Source organism: Pristiophorus japonicus, chromosome 19 (assembly GCF_044704955.1).
Source record: "Pristiophorus japonicus isolate sPriJap1 chromosome 19, sPriJap1.hap1, whole genome shotgun sequence".
Lineage (NCBI taxonomy): Eukaryota > Metazoa > Chordata > Chondrichthyes > Pristiophoridae > Pristiophorus > Pristiophorus japonicus.
The window spans coordinates 99534773-99556489 of NC_091995.1; the positions used below are offsets into that span (position 1 = coordinate 99534773).

The 21717-nt window shown below is 41.5% G+C and overlaps 1 protein-coding gene across 15 annotated transcripts in view; it reads right to left on the reverse strand.

The window, feature by feature from the left end:
* LOC139230104 (RNA binding protein fox-1 homolog 1-like) overlaps positions 1-21717 on the reverse strand; it is a 342858-nt gene that overhangs the window by 37959 nt on the left and 283182 nt on the right. For 12 of the 15 annotated variants that reach the window (XM_070861932.1, XM_070861929.1, XM_070861925.1 and 9 more), the window contains 4 exons: positions 19012-19155; positions 16468-16521; positions 5144-5236; positions 216-276 (listed from right to left, as the gene is read on the reverse strand). In XM_070861932.1, the coding sequence (XP_070718033.1) occupies positions 216-276; positions 5144-5236; positions 16468-16521; positions 19012-19155 (352 nt within the window). The remainder of the gene's footprint in view (positions 1-215; positions 277-5143; positions 5237-16467; positions 16522-19011; positions 19156-21717) is intronic. The other 3 variants (XM_070861939.1, XM_070861930.1, XM_070861938.1) reach the window with 1 other exon arrangement.

Below are 21717 nucleotides of genomic sequence, written 5' to 3' on the forward strand. Positions count from 1 at the left end.
CATTAAGATTATGCATCAAGGAACTTTGACATATCCATTTAATTACTCAAGTGCTTGCAAAAACCTAAATCTGTCGGCAAACAAAGCTTTGCTGCTTTGAGAATCTAGTGTTCATGCGGAAACACTACCCGCACGCTGAGGACTTGAAGCAATGTCACACAACTTGCACAAAAGCTTCTCTAACCTCGTACCTGCTGAATCCTTGAAATACTTACCGTTTGCATAAGGGCTGACCATCTTCTTGTTAGTCATCACACGAGCTGTGGCATTGTTTACCTGAGGTGCACAGATCGACACAGAACCAGGACGTTAGACAAGGCAAAGGTCACTGGGTTTAAAATACAGAACATGCAAGGCTAACAAAACAAATTTACTCTAATTATGATGGCCATAACATTACGTTTGAATTAGAAGGAAAATTTACAAATTACTTTTTAAACTCAATATACCCTTTAACATTTATTAATGATTTGTAAAATATCTTGAAATATTTTCAACAAGGACACTCAAATGTAAACCACTGTTTCTCAGGCAAACTTTTTCAGTTATCCCTATAATATTCAAACAATTGAATTCACACAGATACAATTAATAAAGCCATCATACAATTTGTTTGCTGGGAGTTTGAGGGAGACCAGTAGCTGTCTGCGCACTGGGACAAGGGAGTGATTAAGAAATTAGGTACTTTATTTACTCAGAATGGCAAGGTGATTGGAGATACTATTGGTCTTATTGGGTGGAGCTAGTCAAGAGTATACATCTCCCCTCAGGAGGAGCTGAGTTTGTGCCAAGTGGGCCTCTAGAAACAAACTGTAGGACAGTTTGTGATCTGTTCTAGTCGACGATGCACATTCACAATAGGATACACAACTGCTCAATAAAAAGGTCAAACACACAAAACAGTTGTGTTTGGAAATGTAGTGAACAGTGAGGAGGATAGGTATGGACTTCAGGAGGATATGGACAGACTGGTGAAATGAGCAGATAAGTGGCAGATGGAATATAATGCAGAGGAGTGTGGAGTGATGCATTTTGAGTGGATAGAAGAGGCAATATAAACTAACTGATACAATTTTAAAGGACGTGCACGTATACAAGTCTTTGAAGGTGGAGGATAAGTTGAGAAGGCTCTTAAAGTATACAGATCCCTGAATTCCTAAACAGAGGCAGAGTGTGCAAATACAAGGAAGTTGTACATCAATGGTTGGGCCTCAGCTGGAGTAGTGTGTCCAATTCTGGGCACCACATTTTATGAAGGATGTCAAGGCCATGGAGAGGGTGCAGAGGGTACAATGGTACCAGAGTTGTGGGACTTCAGTTACATGGAGAGACTGGAAAAGCTGGGGTTGTTCTCCTTAGAGCAGAGAAGGTTAAGGGGAAGTTTAATAGAGGTGTTCAAAATGATATGGGGTTTTGAGTAGAAAGAAATGGTTTCCACTGGCAGGAGGGCAGAGAGTTAAGATAACTGGCCAAAGAACCAGAGGGGGGACGAGGAGCAGTTTTTTAATGCAGCGAGTTGCTGTGATTGGGAACGCGATGCCTGAAAGGGCGGTTGGAGCAGATTCAATAGTGACTTTCAAAAGGGAATTGGATATTTTCTTGAAAAGGAAATATTTACAGAGCAATGGGGAAAGAGCAGGGTAGGACTAATTGATAGTTCCTTCAAAGAGCCGGGTACTGGCATGATGGTCCAAATGGCCTCCTCTGTGCTGCAAGATTCTGAGAGATTCACATTAACCCCTGGAGAGTTGGAGTGAGTGTGCTCGCGAAGTCACTGAGGACTCTGTTCCATTTTTATTTACTGCTCGAAAAATTTTACTCTCAATATTCACCACAGGGCATGTGCTGACTCCTTTAAGCCTTCTTGCACACAGGACAACGTATACAGTGCCTTCTCGGTTGCACAAAGACAGCAATCAGAGACAGGAAATCCTTCACAACAGGCCATGAACTCGGGTCTCAGTGATGAGTTCAATGCGTCAGAGTTGTAGTCATCAGTGCTTCGATGACAGTGTCGGGAGTTAAACACAGCATCAATTGAAAGCTGCATTTATTCCAGTAGGTCCTGATTCCATCCATGTTTGGTCATTTTTAGCTATGCAAAGGAACTGAAATGATTTCTATTGAATGCAGGTTAGTAAAATGGGCTGAAGCAGAGTGATATTTTAACAAGGTGTTGTTCTGCTCAGCTATTAAACGAGACTTACTCTGAAAAAGTTAAAACCATTCTTTCAATAAACTAGAATCCGGGAAGTGGTGAGCGGTGGGGGGAAAACGAACCTACATCTTGGTAGAACTTTGCCATGTTTCCCAGGTCTGGTTAGGACTGAGATCATTACTCTTTTACCTTAAATGAATTGCACAGAATTATACACATTTCCGAGGGGACAGTGTACTACAAAGATTAATTGTCGACTTGAGTGTGACTATCAGGAGGGGGAGAATCGGCCAATATTCCCCTGCTACTGCTGTCCAGTGACCTTTACTAGCAGTACATACATATGGATGTCAGGTGAGGGAAAGATCAGCCTGAGCAGCTGGGATGCCCCTTCACGAATGAACAGCCCCATGACACTCGCTAACTAGCTTCACAAATGAACAGTGCCACTTTGGTGAGGTACGAGAGGGCTGCTGGTGGTGGCTATGGAACCTTAAGCCAGCTTGAATCAGCACCTGCAGGAGAGGATTAAAAAATAAATCAGACAATGGAATGCCTTCTAATTTAAGGAATACCTTCAAAAAAAAAGAGGAAAGCTGGTGTCATTTCTAAAAATGTTTCCCCATGTTTTTAACTTGGAATAATTATGGGGCCTTGAATTTTCAATCAGCGGTTTCCTGCAGGGAAGAGCAACAATCCGCAAATAAATTTCCTGCATACCTGGCAGCCTGGAGATTGGCAGTCCTGGAGCTCTCGGGTTACCCGCAGGTAGAGGCCCACATATCTCAGGGGCACAGGCTGTTCACCAGCGCTCCTGGGATCACATGGGCCGGCCCAACAAATGACAGAAGGGAATAGCCCCAAAAATACCTCTACACTTCAAATAAATGTTAAAAACCCAGCACACATAAAATTAATTAAACTGGCATTCAAATAAATATTTAAAACAAAATTAATTTTTTGAAAAATAAATTTACATATTTTAATGGGGCTAAAAATAAACTCTCAGGTTTTTAAATGTATAAATTATTGCTAAAATTTTATTTTTCTGTTTTTAAAAAAAAACTCCCACGCTGGTAAAAGCAAACCTTATGTCTGCTTTTACCAGGCGTAAGAATTTCACGGGAAATAGCCGGACTTTGCACCAGCGGATGCGCTTTTCCCAGGGATTCATACGATTGCAAGCACATGCCTAAACCTGGAACTTGCGCGGCCCTTACGGGCGTGTGCACACCTCGAAGGCACCGGCAGGGGCCGCAAATTACCGCCCATGGCGTTAAAAGAAAAAGCAGCAGTTTAATTTTTATTAAGTTACTGTAAATGGGTAGTCTTTGAGCAGGGACTCTGTCAGAAACAATGGACTCCATCAGAACACTCCGCAAAACACACTCATCAGTCAAAGATCTACACACTATTATTAGCCTGAGAAGCACTAGGTTTACCTTTGTTTGGCCACAGACAAACGGATCTTAAAACCATGGAACAAAACAATGAAACAAGGAGCATGCCAAAAAAAACCTTAAAAATTAAAAATAAAAGATAGTAGTGAAGGGTTTTAAACATTAGGTGAGGGGCAAAAGTCAGTTTTCCAGCAGTGTGCAACATGAGCACCGAGAAGGGCCAAGAACCATTGAAGAAGCCACACATTGAGCCAATAGGAAAGGAGGCACAATCCCAGAGAAACAGAGTAACCATTCACAGGCGTGACATACAAGGAAAGGGGGAGAGGGGGAACAAGGACAAACAAACACAAAGAAAGGGTGCATTAATCAGCAAAACCGTAGTTAAAACTCTGAGTAAGATGTGTAGGAGTCACCATCAATCAACTACTAAATATAGCTCAGGCTGCTTAAAAAATAAATAAAAATGTACAATCCAGTACAGGCGGCACCAAAAAACAGCATTGGAAAGGGGGAAAACGACAAGTCAAGTCACATTCGTAGCGTTAAACGTGAAATGGCAGATGGGTTTCCTTTTTGTTTTGTGTTCGTTTGTTTTGTTTTCCTTTTTTTGATTCACTTACCCCCTTGCGTACCATCGCCAGCATGTATAGTTACCATGGTTACTGTGACTCAAGTGAAGGGCCCTAAACGCTACACCATCGAGGAGGGAAATATATAAAAAAAAGCAAAATATGCAAACATCTTACTCAAAAGGCTTTAAATGATTCATAAAGACCAGTCTGCATACAAGGCAGAGCTGAGGAGTAAATCCCAGACCTGAAGTTCATTTGGAATTAAGAAAATTCTATCCAAAATCACAAAACATTAACAAGGTTTCAGACCCTCTTTGGACAAGCATACTCGAAGTTTTTTGCAGATTTAATTGGTTCGCAATAGACCCCAGGCCCAGGAGACAATAGCTGGACTTTTACACAAGTTTTTTTTTAAATGGGAGGGGAGGGATACAGGTCAAAGTTACTTTTTTTGGGGAATTATTCACCTTTTAATAATTTGTGATATAGGTAATTTAGTGATGAATGTTTCAAGTAGTTTTGACCACTGCTCTGTGGCCATCTGCACCGTTTGCAAAGGCAGTCCAAAGAAGCTCGACAGAACCTCTTGTTTACAAAAGGAGAGGCTAGCTCCACTGATGGATTCACCCCTCAGCACTGCATTGAAGAAAACTGACTCATTTCTTTTTGTGTTTCGGTAGTTTTACCTCAGAAAACAAGGGGAACCTACTTGCACCCTGCTTTGAAAGACATAGAGGTAAAACTGGACATTCTCATTGCAAAAACAAAACAGAAAAGGAGTCTTGCACAACAGAGGCCAAATAAAACAACACAAACATAATTCTGGTCAGCAAGGCTGGAGGAATTACTGTGTAAATTAAAGAGTGCAAGAAACAGATTGGGGGTAAGGGGGGAGTTAGAAAAATGACGCACATAAGATGACCATCGAACAACCAGTGTATAAAATAAAAGGTGAGGCAAGACATTTAAAATAAATGTATAGAAGGAAACAATTTTTTTAAGACATGCACCTCTATTTTACGGCCCTCAACCACCGTGCCGTGTAATTTCTCCCTCGCCCTGTCGGCATCAGCACTAGATTCGAAAGTTACGAACCCGAATCCCTGCATGCGGCGGGAGAAGGGGGGAGAACAACATGCACATCATTATAAATAGAACAAGTACATGACCACAATCAGCAATACTCTTCTCTCTCATCCTCATGCATGTTTCTTGGAAAATTAAAAAATTAAATAAAAAAGTAAGCGGCGAGGCCAAACAAAACTGTACTCATTACTTGGGCTGCTCATTAGTAGTGGGGAGTTTGGGGACAGCCTTTTTATGGGGTGGATGAAAGCAGCAAAGAGCAAGATATAGAACTACTGAAAGCATATCGAGGTCAGTACACTGCGGATTGTAATTCTTTAACGTGATCCTGTGCGTTTTCGATAGCGAACGTTTGTGTTCCTCAACGACTTCAGAAATTGCTCTACCACTGTTGGATCCCGAAGCACACATTTTACACAGCTAATGGAAACGCTAAAGGATATTTGTCCAGTTTGCTAAAGTAAGTAGTTGTGATCATCAGTTTATCAGATCTTGCTGGCTGTGGTCCTCAGAAACTGGACAAGTTCACTTAGCTGTTGTTGCCAGGTACATGAGACCACATAGGGCGAGCCAGAAGCACCACCGTGGCACTATGTAACTGTAGTTCATTTCAGGAGGAGCAACGGTAGGCAGCAACTGGCTTCTTTATTTGCAAGCTGCATTGGCTTGGTGGGGGTTGGGAACTCAGTCAGGGCTCCTGCTGCTGATGGTGATCCACTGACCTCTGCTGGAAAATCCAATAAATAAGAGGACTGCATCAGGCTCAGCTGTGACTTCCCAACAATTAGCTTGGCAACACTAAATGTCTAGCTCTCTTGGACAAGTACCAGAGAGTTGACAGAGCCTGTGGAACCACACAGCAGCAAGAATCAGCCCTTTAGGAAAGATGGGGAGAAAAACACAGCAAGTATTCTAAATAAACAAGAAATTTTTTTGTGAAAATGTAATTATAATAATGAAAGAAATCAAAATGGTTCATCAATAGTATCCATTTGATTTTGAAATGCAGGAAACCCAAGTGCAGATCCCCCTACCTTCCTGCTTAATGCCGTTCCCTATTTTCATGTCAGTCTTGATGCCTAGAAGACTGCTGTTAATTAAATTTAATGTGTGTGCGTGAGAGACAACTTTCAGCTGCCACAGAACAGACTGTGAAAGGAGCCACTGGAAAACTAGCTGACCACATCAAAGCTGGAACTTTGAGCTACGCAGAAAGAAATAAAACAACCCTGAAAGCCTCGACAGAACGAAACCTCGGGTTGTAAACATTCAGTGTATGGATCAAGTGTCTGATAATTAGTGACATTTTTCTTGCAAAGAAATGCAATTTCGATAGTGTGAAAGGGGCCACTATAGAGATAATGTTGCAGTCAGTCAGTGGAGAGAGGCTTTTGTACGTTTGCCAGCAAAGCCAAGAACTATCTAAGCTTCAACAATTTACCACAAACCCATGGACACGTGGAAGTTATTCCACCCAAACTATTCTAATAAACACAAGTCAACTAATACCACTCAACTCCTGGATTCTCTAAACCACAGCATATTTTAACAGGGAATTGCCCAATCACATGTAACTCTAAGCCTTGTAGGAGCTACACTGAAAGGAGTCCCTGTTTTGGGGAATGGGTGGCACAGTCAGAACACTGTCCTTTTCACCTCTGAAAACTGGGTTCAAGCCAGCTCAGACAGATGGCATGAAAGTCTCCTCTCACAGCTAGAACGGCCCCAAGAGAAATTACTTTTGGCAGCCTCAATCGAGCTCCTAATTGGCAGAAGTCGACAGTACAAATGAATGTAATTCGGCCCTAACTAGCAACCTTACTCAGCAAGTTCATGAGGATGGCGAATATCGGAAATGTCAATGTCACAATGAGCAGTACAGGCTGCTCTCATCATGCTGGATGTTGAAGCACGAGGAGCACTTCAAAAATACACGTTGGGGTTGAAGTGTACTGCTCAAACAGTATATAAGGAACTTTATTCTGCATCTAACCAGCACTGTGGCTGCGAGCATCCAATGCAACAAACATCAAGTGAAAAGAAAAGTGAATTTTCAATTTCCAAACAGGACCATTCCCGACCTTGATATGTTCAAATTCACCCAAAGATGATGAATTAAAACAACGGTCTCCCTTTAAACAGTACATAGAGACCTGGTTAATAATGTTTTCACGCAGGAATTAAAGGCAAGTGCGAAGCTACAGGTTTCCAATCGACGAGAGAATATTTTCTATGTATCTTAGTGCAGGTCCCATGTCAGTTTTCTAGAGTGATAGCGACACACACTATCACACATCATAGAAACATAGAAAATAGGTGCAGGAGTAGGCCATTCGGTCCTTCAAGCCTGCACCGCCATTCAATAAGATCATGGCTGATCATTCCTTCAGTACCCCTTTCCTGCTTTCTCTCCATACCCCTTGATCCCCTTAGCCATAAGGGCCACATCTAACTACCTCTTGAATATGTCCAATGAACTGGCATCAACAACTCTCTGCGGCAGGGAAATCCACAGGTTAACAACTCTCTAAGTGAAGAAGTTTCTCCTCACCTCAGTCCTAAATGGCCTACCCCTTATCCTAAGGCTATGACTCCTGGTCCTGGAGTTCCCCAACATCGGGAACATTCTTCCCGCATCTAACCTGTCTAGTTCCGTCAGAATCTTTATATGTTTCTATGAGATCCCCTCTCATCCTTCTAAACTCCAGTGAATAAAGGCCCAGTTGATCCAGTCTCTCCTCATATGACAGTCCAGCCATCCCTGGAATCAGTCTGGTGAACCTTCGCTGCACTCCCTCAATAGCAAGAACGTCCTTCCTCAGATTAGGAGACCAAAACTGAACACAATATTCCAGGTGAGGCTTCACGAAGGCCCTGTACAACTTCAGTAAGACCTCCTTGCTCCTATACTCAAATCCCCTAGCTATGAAGGCCAACATACCATTTGCCTTCTTTATCGCCTGCTGTACCTGCATGCCCACTTTCAGTGACTGATGTACCATGACACCCAGGTCTCGTTGCACCTCCCCTTTTCCTAATCTGCCGCCATTCAGATAATATTCTGCCTTCGTGTTTTTGCCCCCAAACTGGATAACCTCACATTTATCCACATTATACTGCATCTGCCATGCATTTGCCCACTCACCTAACCTATCCATGTCACCCTGCAGCCTCTTAGCATCCTCCTCACAGCTCACACCGCCACCCAGCTTAGTGCCACCTACAAACTTGGAGATATTACACTCAATTCCTTCGTCCAAATCGCAGTCTTCAAGAAGTGAGTATTTAGATTTTTTTAAATCTAGAATTTAAAAATGAAGCTCAATTCACAAATAATTTTGTTGTAAAAGTACAATTCATAGTAAAAGTTAACTTGTACTTTGTCATAGCTACCTACTTATCATGCACTGTGCAGTCTCCATTACTGCTGGTACCCAATGATCCAACAGTTCTACAGCCTTGGTTTTTCTGTGGCCAAGTGCATTAACGGGCCCATTAATCAGTCACAAGGAAGGCGCACCACAATTTGTGCTTCCCCCGACAGCAGCTCCAGAGACCTCAGTTCACCCTCTTTACACTGATGGTATGCTGGTGGTGGCAGGGGCATTGGGCACTTACAGCACTGATGCAAAGAGGGCCTTGCTGGACACCATGATAGAACTGCCCAAATACAAGGTGGAAAATTATTCTCAACCCCAATAACTGACCATGTTCTGTTCATATATCAAAAGTAAACCTCTGGTGACGAAAGTGATTTGATCAGAAATGATCTTAAATTAGCAGAGACAGCAGTAGGGACTGGGAGGGGAAATAAAAGTCAGGGCTCCGACTGTGAAGTGTACATAAGTGAACGGGTGATTACACTTATTAAACCATTTTCCTGTTAGAGTAGTATTTATATAACATTAACAGAGCATGATTATTGAAATCAATTGCAGACAGTACAATGTCATGACAATACTGTGATAATAGTTTCAAAAAATGTAGCTGGGATGGCCTGTTAGGGGAAAACAGGTCAGGATTTGGTAATAAGTCTGACATTGACGCCAAATAAGAAAATGTAAATCTTTAAATTAAAATGTAAATGATTATTTGTAATACTACATCCTATCCTGAACAAAGTCAGTCACCCCTAACCTGCTCGCCTTCATTGGCCCCTCACCCTTTAGATCAGCCATTTCAAAATCCTCATCCTTGACTTCAAAATCCTCCAATCTGGCTCCTTCCTTATCTCTGCAATTTCCTGCTGCCCTACATTTCTGAACATACTGCCTGCCCTTCCAACTCCAGTCCAATAAATGCTGTCTCCTGGTTCTTACCTTCCCTTCTCTAAACTGCTTTGGCATGCTACATCTCTCACCTTAAAAAGCCCCAAAACGACTTCAACAGTGCTGCCATCTGCTTTCTTCAACCTCCCACCGACTCAGGTCTGATCCCCATTGTCAAGTACTTTGGAAAATATTGCTGCATTAGAGATGCTATATGTCAACTACCGAGTACTGACTATCAGAATGGCTCAATGACAGCACGCCTGCCTCGGAGTCAGAATGGCATTAGTTCAAGTCCTGCTCCAAGACTTGATCACAATCTAGGCTGGTTTCAGTGCAGTCCTGGGAGTGGTGCATTATCAGAGGTGTTGTCGTTCAAGTGAGCCCTGTTCAGGTGGATGGAAAAGATTCCATGGCATTATTTCCTCAAAGAACACTGCCAAGAGAGATAAACTAGTCTTTTATCTCATTGCTGTTTGTTGGACCTTGATGTGCACAAACTGACTGCCAAGTTTGCCTACATAACAACAGTGACTCTACTTCAAAATAGTTCACTGGCTGTGAAGCACTTTGAGATGCCCCGAGGATGGAAAAGACACAAAGGAAATGTAAGTTCTTCCTTGCTTCAATAAATGTCGTGCTGTATTACGGAATAATCATGAAGCAGGAGACAACATCTTCAGGGAGTGAGAGAACCAGAGGGGAAAATAACCGGTCTTGAAAGAACAGGACATAAAAGTTCTTGAAATTCAGGAAATCTTAAACATTGGCTAATGATGTCATATTCCTACGATGAGGACTCCCTCCCCCGCTCTGACACCAACAAACAGGAAACAATCCCCGCCCGCATTAACAGCTCTTAGAAAACCCCATGTTGTACAGATGACAGAAATTCAACCAATTCAGTTCTAACTATCCCAAAAATCATCTCTTCTCAATTTAGCATCTGACACACACACAGGTTTGACTTAGCCAGCTTTGGACATGAGGTGGACTTTGAAGCCCTTGGCACTTTAGCAGCAACTAACTAATAATTTAATATAGGTGAGTTTTATTTTTTTTGGAGTTGGGGCCTACATGGAGAGGTGGTGAACAATTGTAGGAAGGGGTGACGGAGGTAGCCCAAGTAACTCGCCGTTTTAATCTGGCCTCAGAACTGCAATAAATACAAGCAACAGATGAGCAGTGTCAAAAAGTAGATCAACCCCTGCAGAAGAATGATAAATAAACGTTACTAGATACAAATATAAAAAACGAGAAATCAAAAAAAGGCAATACTCCTATATGTGTTCATAGACAGAAAACACAATTTAACCCATAAGAATACATGCACTATATCCCAATATACCACAGTGCACATAATAACACAGTTTCAGCAGCAAAAAACAATCATGCTTGAAGTGATTGGTCGAGGGTAGTTGTTTTCATGCTGCGTTAGAGGATCTACAACCTTATTCATCATCTGTAAATGACGCAAAGCCGTTTGCAAGAATCAGTTCCCCTGAACTCAGGCCCACAGATGATGCTACAAAATCTTTGCTCCAATAACTACATACCATTTTATGGAGTCTGCTATGAGCTAGTTATCAAGGCATAGCATTATCCAATTTGGAATGGCTGGGCTCCATTTGAACTTTTCCCTCTATTCTTGTCCCACAGAGCTGTGGGGCCAATCAGCAGACCAGACACCAGCCAGAGAAAGCCAACCACCAACAGGAGCAAAGACTACAAGGTACTTCACATCACCCCATTCACCTGGCACAGCACTCGAATGAAACAGACCCACCCAGTCAAGAGAGCAAAGAAATGGACTAATTCAATCCTGGATTAGCTAGTTTCATTGTTTTATAGTCTGACTGATAGAGATAACTCGCATTTCTTCTCATGATAGCTACTCTTATCGTGACTAACTGAATAAAACTGGGTAAAACTGAATAAAACTGCTCATTTTAGCATTCTTTCTCGACTGTCCTGCACATTTATAAACTTCCATTGAAAAAAAATTGAAAGGGCTGTGATTTTGTGAGAAACAAATTACAAACAGCAGGAGCGAAGGATTTGTCTTTGATTATTGGAGCAGTTAATCTGGAGGTCCCTATTTGCATTACAAGCATTAAACAGATATGTAGCTCTGCTGAAATTATTAGCTATTTCAGCAATTGTCTAAGGTTTTCCTCGACATATTAATATGGGAGAACTTCAGCATTGTGAAGTATCCTATCATTTATCTACCAGTTTTTTTCTAAATTACCTTCCCCAAATTTCTTGTCTACAAGCGATGTCTATTGCTTGGGCATGGTTCCATAGGCACTGGCTGCCCTCCAATACCTCGGACAAATGACCATTCTTTGTGCATGAGCCCAGGCAGTTAGTTTTGGCAGATTATTTGATCTCAGGAGCATTAGAGCCAAGTCCGATCCTGTCTTCACCAGATGCCCATACAGTGATCGCTGGATAGCAATCAGAAGCAGGAACCATGGGGAATTTTCCTCCCTCCATAACCTATGAGGCACTGAGACTGATGTTTACATCATAACTGCTGCCCTGGTTGAGATCGACTAACTCAGCACAGCCTGGCATTGGCACGGACCGTTTAGACTTTGTAGCAGTAACTTTATCTGATATCGTTGGCAGCTAGTGACTCATTTTTGAAAATTAATGCCACAGTTAACCTACAACCTGTAGGTACTTTGTTTCTCAAAAAAATTCTTTGCATAATCAAGGCAGGTGAAGGTTTGAACACCCGAGTCAAATAGTCTGCCAACACTTATTGTCTAGGCTCAAATAGCAATTAACGGCACTTAAATGAGCTACTGGAAGGTGTCTATGGAACCATAACTCAGCAAGGCATCAATAGCTTCATGAAAGGGGTAAAATAAATGAGCAAACATATATTCAGTATGAAAATGGACATTAATTTCCAACTTTTATTTAATACTTAGATCCCAGGTATTTTTAGTTTAAGTAGCTCACTGACCACTAGCTTAAATGTGTTGTCCATTCAAGTAATGATTGCACCCTGACTGAGGATCCCTGGACATTCTTGCAAGCCACTCCTCATCATCAATTCAGTTTGATTTCTCCCGATCAGAGCACTTTGGACGTGGTTAGCAGTGGTCACAGATACCATACCCAGCAAGCACACCAATGCATGGTGTGTCTCCATGAGCTGGATATCTGTGGCCAACTCCAAGGACCCATTGTACAGAATAGCAACTATGCAAAGACAGCTGTGAAATTCATGATTAAAAGCAAAAGGGGTGAGGACGAGAGGAATCTGGTCAAATTGGTCACCAGAAAAGTTTCTCAGTTTTAAGTATGTTGCTTCATTAGTTGTAAAATCAAAAGGAAAGGGATAAAAAAAACATGTTTTTCCTAACCCTTTTTAGCATGAAGTGGTTTTAGTGAGACAGTTAATGATATAAAACATCTGAATACTGTGTGGCGATTGGTCCCCTGTATTTCTGGAAAAACACAAACATAACCAATCAAATCACATTCCGACTCCATCTCTGCGAGCCATATCTCCCACCCACCATAAAGATAGAAACAGAAAAGATTAAACTTCAAAATATATTTTAAATCTATTTTGTTTTTAAAGAGGCAATGTCCCAATTTCCTGACCTGTACAGTCACTTACAATCAAATGTACTTTGTAGAAAACCAGAAAGGGGTAAGAATGTCCAGAGGGAGTATCGTTCATGTGAGATTTTCTGGCCTCAGAGTCCTGCTACTTCAAGTCTCCGTCCCGACTCAACGCTGACAGCGAGTAGTGTGATTTCTGGTGCTGCCCGGCTTCAAGTGGCTTCCAGGCTGGGTAGAACCACAGACCATTTTGCAATGAATGGGGCAGCTCTGTGATACCTGTGGCCCTCCCCGCACACAAGTCACAGAGATGCTGAAGAGAAAATGAGATCCCCAAAACGACAGGTGTCCATAGCTAGAAAAATTTTCAACTCCCTTAAACTTACCCTCTACTTTGAAACTCTCAATCTGGTTTCTGCAAGCTAATCATCCACTTCAACCCACCAGTTGTATGGCATCACTTGCTAGGCAAGGTGGTGGGTATGTGGGTAGTATCAAGCCACTTGAGCCCAACACTAGAAAGTCCACAAGAATGGTTCCAGCTGGGTGGGTGGGAGGGAGGGGCCAGAAGAGTGCAGCATTTGGGTTATGTCTCAGCACCGACCCATATCCCAGAACCCAACAGCACACAACTTTGAAGTGCTAACTTGTCTTTATTTTTTTTTAAAAACTTGCTGTACAGGACAATAAAAGGGAAGATTTTCTCTTAAAAACTTACTCTAAAAAGCTGTAATCATAACAGAACCAATATACAAACATTTTTCATAAATCGGAAATCATAAATTGGCATATTACAATAAGTAAAATTACAAGTAGCCATCTCTCTCCTCACCCTCCCAATGACAAGCTGTGACAAATCACCAATAAAAAACTTTAAAAAGAAAGTTTCAACTCTCAAAACAATACAAACTCAATACATTAAATATTCCTCTAGTGATTATTTCCGAGCACTAATTAATTTTGTTGCCTCTTGCTGGTATATTGTTCCACATGTGGTGGTCACTCGACAGTACCTTGCTCAGATGTGAGTCCAGATAAAGAGTACCAGCAAGCTAATGAGCCATGAGGTGCATCACAGCCAAGTCCAATCCTGTTTCACCTAATGTTCACACGCTTACTTTCCATTGGAGTCACTGGATAGTGATCCGATGTAGACATCTTAGCCAATATTCCACCCCCCCACGGCACTGATTGTAATATCCCTATTGCTGTCCTCCCTGTGAAAGTAGCATCCAAATGAAGATCTGCAATCCTTATCTGCTACCACACTTTATACTGCTGCCCCACATCGATGCCCAAAAGCTGGGGATCAGTGATTCCTAAACTAAAAAGGGAGTGTGGCTCTGCAGGTGCAGCTTTTTAAAATGGAGACTGAATGGGAAATTACATGATCCACAATGGTATCGGGTATTTACATTACAGAATGCTATTGATGGCAAGACTATTACTGCCATCAGGGGCACTCCTTCATTGTAAGTGTACCAGACCTATCTATTGAAGGAAAACAAGTCTCAAATTGGAGGTTCTTAAATGTTCTTAATGCCAAGCAGAAATCATCAACAGGCTTTTAATCACCAGATAACAGAGTTAAAGTGTTTGCTGCTGGTTCACATCACATGACCTTAGTCTCAGAGACAAGTACCAGATTGCCTCCATGCACTAATCATTGAAGATTTCCAGCATTTTCAGTATGTTGTTTATTTACCAATATAAGAGACCGTTCTTTGAACTGCCTGCATGAACCCATTTAACATTGGAGTCAGTGGGACTGGGAAGACCAAAGGCAGACCTAGGAATTGATGCTGAGTTAGTTATCAGATTGCTGCGGGTGTGTAATTTCCCTCAACACTAGAAGATCCATGAACAGAAATTCAAGGTTACAAAGGGGACTGATGAACCAGTGGGCGTGAGATCTGGTGCCTCTGCAGTTGGCTCAGAGTTGGTGCCAGTCCTCGGAATCTGCCCACAATGTAAATGTGAGAAATCTGCAGTATCTTGCAGCCTCTACAAAGTAATTTCTAAATCAAGGTAGGAGGTTAATACCTTTTCTTTTGAAATAGCCAGATAAATTGGGGGAGGGGAGAGGAAGTGGAGAAGATAACAAGAAACCTCACTTTATTTTGTTGACAGCCCCCCCATGACCCTCCTCTCCACTTCAAACAGTGGTAGCAGCAAATGCAAAGACTGCAGGGTCACAAGCGTGCAAGTTGTTATCCTGACTAAAACCCATCTGCATCTGTACAATGATTCTTCTATCAGGTTTAAACTGCCCTGTTGGAAAAAAATTAACATGCACCAACATGGTGCAGCATCTTATAAAGAGAATTTTTTTTTATTTAACAAGGGCTATTTTATACTAATACACAGAAGGACTGCAGAATAGTTAAGCTGCTTGTAAAGCACACTGTTATTGTAGGGGTTAAGAAGTAGTGGCCAGCTATGTTCCTTTTTAATCCGCACTGATATCTTTTTCTCCCTCTCAACTGCTCTGCAGCACAAATGGCTTTGAATAGCAGCTCTGTGATTAAAAAGCTTGCCAGATAGCTCTCAAACAATAAATTAAAAACATTCACCTTGCAAATTGCGTTTTAAAGTTTCCTGCAGATGAAATGCAGAATTAAAATAACCCCCCGGAATGTGACATTGGAGTGGTGTATAATTTAAAAACAAGCAGTCTGGGAAAGGGTGGAGGAGGAGGAGAGACGAATACATTTATTTCCACAATAGTACACAACAGATCATTGAATATGATAAACTGTATTCTTGAGGAAAGAAGGTACTACCCAATAATTGAAAAATATCTTTGAAACATTTTTTAAAAACATATTAAATAGTCTCCTGTGACTTAAAAACCAATTCCAGACCAGCAATATTTCCCAAGATTAGTGACCATCAGCCAGAAATCTATTGGGCTGAAAAGAGCAGACAGCATCAGGAATAAGCAAACTAACTGGCCCCCAACATCAAGTACTGGAACACAAGCAAAATGAGCCTGGGCTGCAATTACAGCTAGTCAGTAAAAGCAACCATGTGAAAGGCTCGACAAATGGCTACAATTCTGGGCTCTGGGCTTAATTTAAGGTTCAGTGAAGTGGACTGATAAAAGACAAATAAGTGAGTAAATGAAGAATCAATAAAGAGTACATGGATATACCATAAAATGGCTATCAGGAAGTACTATAAAATAAAGGTAGCGAAGACAGATTGCTGCTGAAAATTACTGCCCATCTAGACTGCAGTATTGCTGAAGTGAACAGTAAAAAAGCCTGGTTGTGGAAAATATCGCTAACTGGAAATGGTTTTAAAATAGCCAGTGAGTAAACTGCTTCTTCAGATTTCTATAGAGCAATAAATGCAATGATTGCTGGCATGTAGAATGTTTAAAACGTGCTTACCTTTGAGCCGCGCTCATTAAATATAATTTCTACATCTATGATTTTACCAAATTGCTGCAGAAGAAAAAAAAAATGTGTTAGCATACATGTCAGTTCACAATTCTGCTCTACACACAACTCTATTTCATATACTTTCCCCATTTCTTACAGTGCTGGGACAGAGTTTCGGGAGTATTAGTAGCCCTTTAGTAACTTACTCAAGTGTTCATTCTTCCTGTTGGAGTTTAGCCAGTAAGCATTCAATGAAAGGCTATTTAACCACGAGGGACATCACAACAGAGCCTGATCCCGTCTCTCATCTACGAACATGCACGTTTGAGCAGGAAACACTGGATAACGATCAGGAATGCTGACTTATTTTAGGATACTAAGACAAGGACTTAGTAGTGGAATGACTGCCCTGGCTGAAGTTACCTACACCGTACAGATCGGAGACCATTGGCCTTTATGGCTCAGGAGCAGCAGGCAGTGATTTACCCATGAACACTACAGCTGTTGCCCCCCAAACACTCCATCGCTCTGACCTCTTGTGCAACCTCCCCTTCAGCCCATCACTGACAGTAGTGCTTTCAGCTTTTAAGGCCCACACCCTGGAATTCCCTCCCTATAATCCTCTGCTCGCCACCTCTCTCTCCTCAAGACTATCTTTAAAACCCACTTCTTTGACCATGCATTTACGCCCCCCAATATCTTTTTCTTTGGCTCAGCTGCCTTTTTTTGATTACACGTCTATGAAGGGCTTTGGGACATTTTTCTACATTGAAGGCACTATGCAAATGCAAGTTGTTGTTTTACACCAGCACCACTTTAATTCAGATTCTGGGAGACTGACTTTCTGGCTCCCAGGGTTTACACTGCGAAATCTAGCTCCATTATCCTAGCCAAGTGGCGAGATTAGTAGAGCAGCTGACTGCCACTGGCATCCCAGAATCCAAATTCAAACATGGCAAATATTAAACCAACTATAATGCACTTAACTTCATTAAGTGTAACTGCTGGAGGAATAGGTCAAAGCTTTTATGTGTAACTGTCTAACATACTCCTTTATGTCCTTTGATATTAAACTTCATTAGGTTTGTTGGTAAAATAGAGCATCAAATAAAATGTCAATGTTTGATGGCTTTGTTCTACAATTCTTCAGTTCATTCCAAAACTCAGAAACTCTAATTCCAAGGTTGGGAATTATGTATGCTTAACATCTGGGACAGCAAAGGATATGAAGAGACAAATTTGGGCAGAATTTGCCTATCAAAGACTCTAATAAATGATTCAGTCAGAGAACAGAGGATTAACTAATCCCATGTGGACATGCCTCATGCCATTGATATCCCATTATCATATCTTTAATAGGACAGATCCCCAAATATTAAATGTAAAGTTCTCTACATTATCTCATTTTTAAGTTTTCTTCACAATTTGTTTCTGCCAAATATTTCTGCTTCCCCCAAGGCATTGCTGGAGTATGATTCCCTGGTGCCAAGCACTTCCCAGTACCTCACCCCAATAGATTAGACAAAGGCCTGCATGGTGTCATGGGGATTCCAGTAAAGCAAAATAGTGAACATCACAAATGTTCCTACTCTGCCTACTTGAACTGTGAACAACACTCAGCAGTGAAATTATCGACTTTGTTCTCCCAACCCTGAATTGTGTCCGGAGAGAAAGCATTTTGAACTGTATGCAGCAACAAGGTTACTATTAATAGTGATCGTTCGAAGAGCAATCTGAGATGATTATTTGAAGTGACAGTAGGGTTGCAAACCCTCCAGGATTGTGCGGGCACCTCCAGCTATTAGAGATTAATCTCCTGGACACTGTTATGAGCAATCCAGGAGAAAAATCGTAGGGGCATTAGAAGTAAAATGCTGTATTAGTTTTAAAAACATTGGAGATAGGAAGAGGTTGCTTGATTGGGTGAGGTGATTGGAGCGGAGACGTGATGGGAGGAATACGTCCAAGCAAAGCTGGCAGCACTCGGGGACAGTACACACAGGGGTATTGGAGAGAGTGCAACCTCTCCTCCAGCATATTAGTACCAATACACTAAATAAGCTTAGGAACAATACTTGCCAATTTAATACCACCAAAATAACCAAGCTGAAACAGATATGCCAAACATTTAGATACATCATGTATGAATGAATGAATAGGACATTCCAGTGAAGTTCATATCTGAACCTAAACCAGGAACGGACAATTTTATGCTGCTGAATTGCAGTTATTCAAAAGTGAAATGACACGGTCCAATTCACTTCACAGAGGACCTTTTCAGCAATCAGAGAGAGGACAACTGCCTCTCATTTGGCTGTGCTAGAAAGCCTAGAATCCAGATTCTAGAGATGAAAATGCAGTGTTATAAACAACTGTACAATCCAATCTCCTCGTGTTATTTCATGTGGCATTTTAGTCTTTTATTAGGAGGTAAAATTCTTGCACAAGTGTCACTGGTAAATTGCCTGCCTGGGATAACTCCGCAAACTCAAATGGGAAAATGTTTTAGTATGAATCTCTGAACAGAGTTCCAGTAAAATGCTCATCCCTTACCCCAAACATTTGCCTGAGATCGGGATCACGGAAGCGAAAGGGAATGTTGGAGACATGAAGCCGTTTAGGAATGGGTTTGCTCTCACTGCTCTCGGTACTCTGTGTTTGCTGCTGTCCGTCTGTCTGTGCTGCTTCATCTGTCTGCTGAAAGATAAAAATCAATCGGACGATGATTTAAACAAACATTTCTCTTAAGCATGTACCTGCAATAGCTGACATATTTTAATAGCCCACTATATTCATCATGCTTCATGCAGCTCCATAAAATTGCAAACAATTATGGCCACACAATTAAAATTCTAGTTTTTCAAATCAGCAATATTTATAGATTCAACATTATTCCTAGGAGATTTGGAGCTGGTTTATAATGGGACAGTTCTACCTGTTCCTACAAATACATTTCAGTTTTCTTGGAAAAAATGTTTCAATCATTCTCCATCTGCACAATTTCTCCCCCTTCTTCCCTGAGGATGGTGAGTCTTGAAGCAGCCCTTTCCTTCACCAACTGAATCAGCTAACAACACAAACGGGACCGAAGCTGGGACATAAGAACAGAAGAAATAGGAGCAGGAGTCGGCCACCTGGTCCCTCGAGCCTGCTCCGCCATTTAATACGATCGTGGTTGATCCGACCATGGACTCAGCTCCACTTCCCTGCCCGCTTCCTATTACCCCTTATTCCCTTATCGGTTAAGAAACTGTCTATCTCTGTCTTAAATCCATTCAATGACCCAGCTTCCACAGCTCTCTGAGGCAGTGAATTCCACAGATTTACAACCCTCAGAAGAAATTCCTCCTCATCTCAGTTTTAAATGGGCAGACCCTTATTCTAAAATTATGCCCCCTAGTCCCCCATCAGTGGAAACATCCTCTCTGCATCCACCTTGTCAAGCTCCCTCATAATCGTATGTGTTACGATAAGATCACCTCTGCTTTTATACTCCACCTCCCCTTGCAATAAAGGCCAACATTACATTTGCCTTCCTGATTATTTGCTGTGCCTACATACTAACTTTTTATGTTTCATACACAAGGACACCCAGGTCCCTCTGTACTGCAGCACTTTGCAATTTTTCTCCATTTAAACAATAATTTGCTTTTCTATTCTTCCTACCAAAGTGGATAACACCACATTTTCCCACATTTTACTCCATCTGCCAAATTTTTGCCCACTCACTTAGACTGTCCATATCCCTTTGCAGATTTTTTGTGTCCTCCTCACAATTTGCTTTCCCACCCATCTTTGTATCATCAGCAAACTTGGCTACATTACACTCTGTCCCTTCATCCAAGTCTTTAATATAGATTGTAAATAGTTGAGGCCCCAGCACCGATCCCTGCAGTTACTGTTTTCTGTTAGTTAGCCAATCTTCTATCCATGCTAATATATTACCCCCAATCCCATGAACTTTTATCTTGTGTAGCAACCTTTTATGTGGCACCTTATCGAATGCCTTCTTGAAATCCAAATACACCACATCCACTGGTTCCCCCTCATCCACCCTGTTCGTTACATCCTCAAAGAACTCCAGTAAATGTCATAAAACTATGTTGACGCTGCTTAATTGAATTATGTTTTTCCAAATGTCCTGCTACTGCTTCCTTAATAATGGACGCCAGCATTTTCCCAACGACAGATGTTAGGCTAATGGGTCTATAGTTTCCTGTTTTTTGTCTGCTGACTTAAAAAAAAAAGGGGCGTTACATTTGCGGTTTTCCAATCTGCTGGGACCGCCCCAGAATCCAGGGAATTTTGGTAGATTACAACCAATGAATCCACTTTCTCTGCAGTCACTTCTTTTAAGACCCTAGGATGTAAGCCATCAGGTCCAGGGGGCTTGTCCACCTTTAGTCTCATTATTTTACCAAGTACTACTTCTTTAGTGATAGTATTAAGTTCCTCCCTCCATATAGCCCCTTGATTATCCACTATTGGGATGATTTTAGTGTCTTCTACCTTGAAGAGCGATACAAAATATTTGTTAAATGTGCCTGCCATTTTCTTGTTCTCCATTAATTCCCCAGTCTCATCCTCCAGGGGACCAAAATTTACTTTAGTCACTCTTCTTTTTTATGTACCTGTACAAACTCTTACTATCTGTTTTTATATTCCGTGCTGGTTTACTTTCATAAGCTATCTTCCCTCGCTATCATTTTTATTAGTTGTTCTTTGCTAACTTTTAAAAGTTTCCCAATTCTCTGGCCTCTCACTAGCTTTGGCCACAGTATATGCCCTTGTTTTCAATTTGAGGCCATCCCTTATTTCCTTAGTTAGCCACGGATGGTTATTCCTTCTCTTACAGTCTTTCCTTCTTATTGGAATATATTTTTGTTGCGAGTTATGAAATATCTCCTTAAATGTCTGCCATTGCTCATCAATCATCCCATACTTTAATCTATTTTCCCAGTCCACTTTAGCCAACTCTGCCTTCATACCTTTGTAGTCTCCTTTATTTAAGCTCAGGACACTGGTTTGAGATCCAACTTTCTCACCCTCCAACTGAATTTGAAATTCAACCATTCCTAGAGGATCTCATTCCTAGAGGATCCTTTACTCGGAGATCATTTATTAATCCTGTCTCATTACACAGTACCAGATCGAAGATAGCCTGCTCCCTGGTTGGTTCAAGGAAACTATCCCGGATACACTCTATGAACTCTTCCTCAAGGCTACTTTGGCCAATTTGCTTTGTCCAATCAATATGAA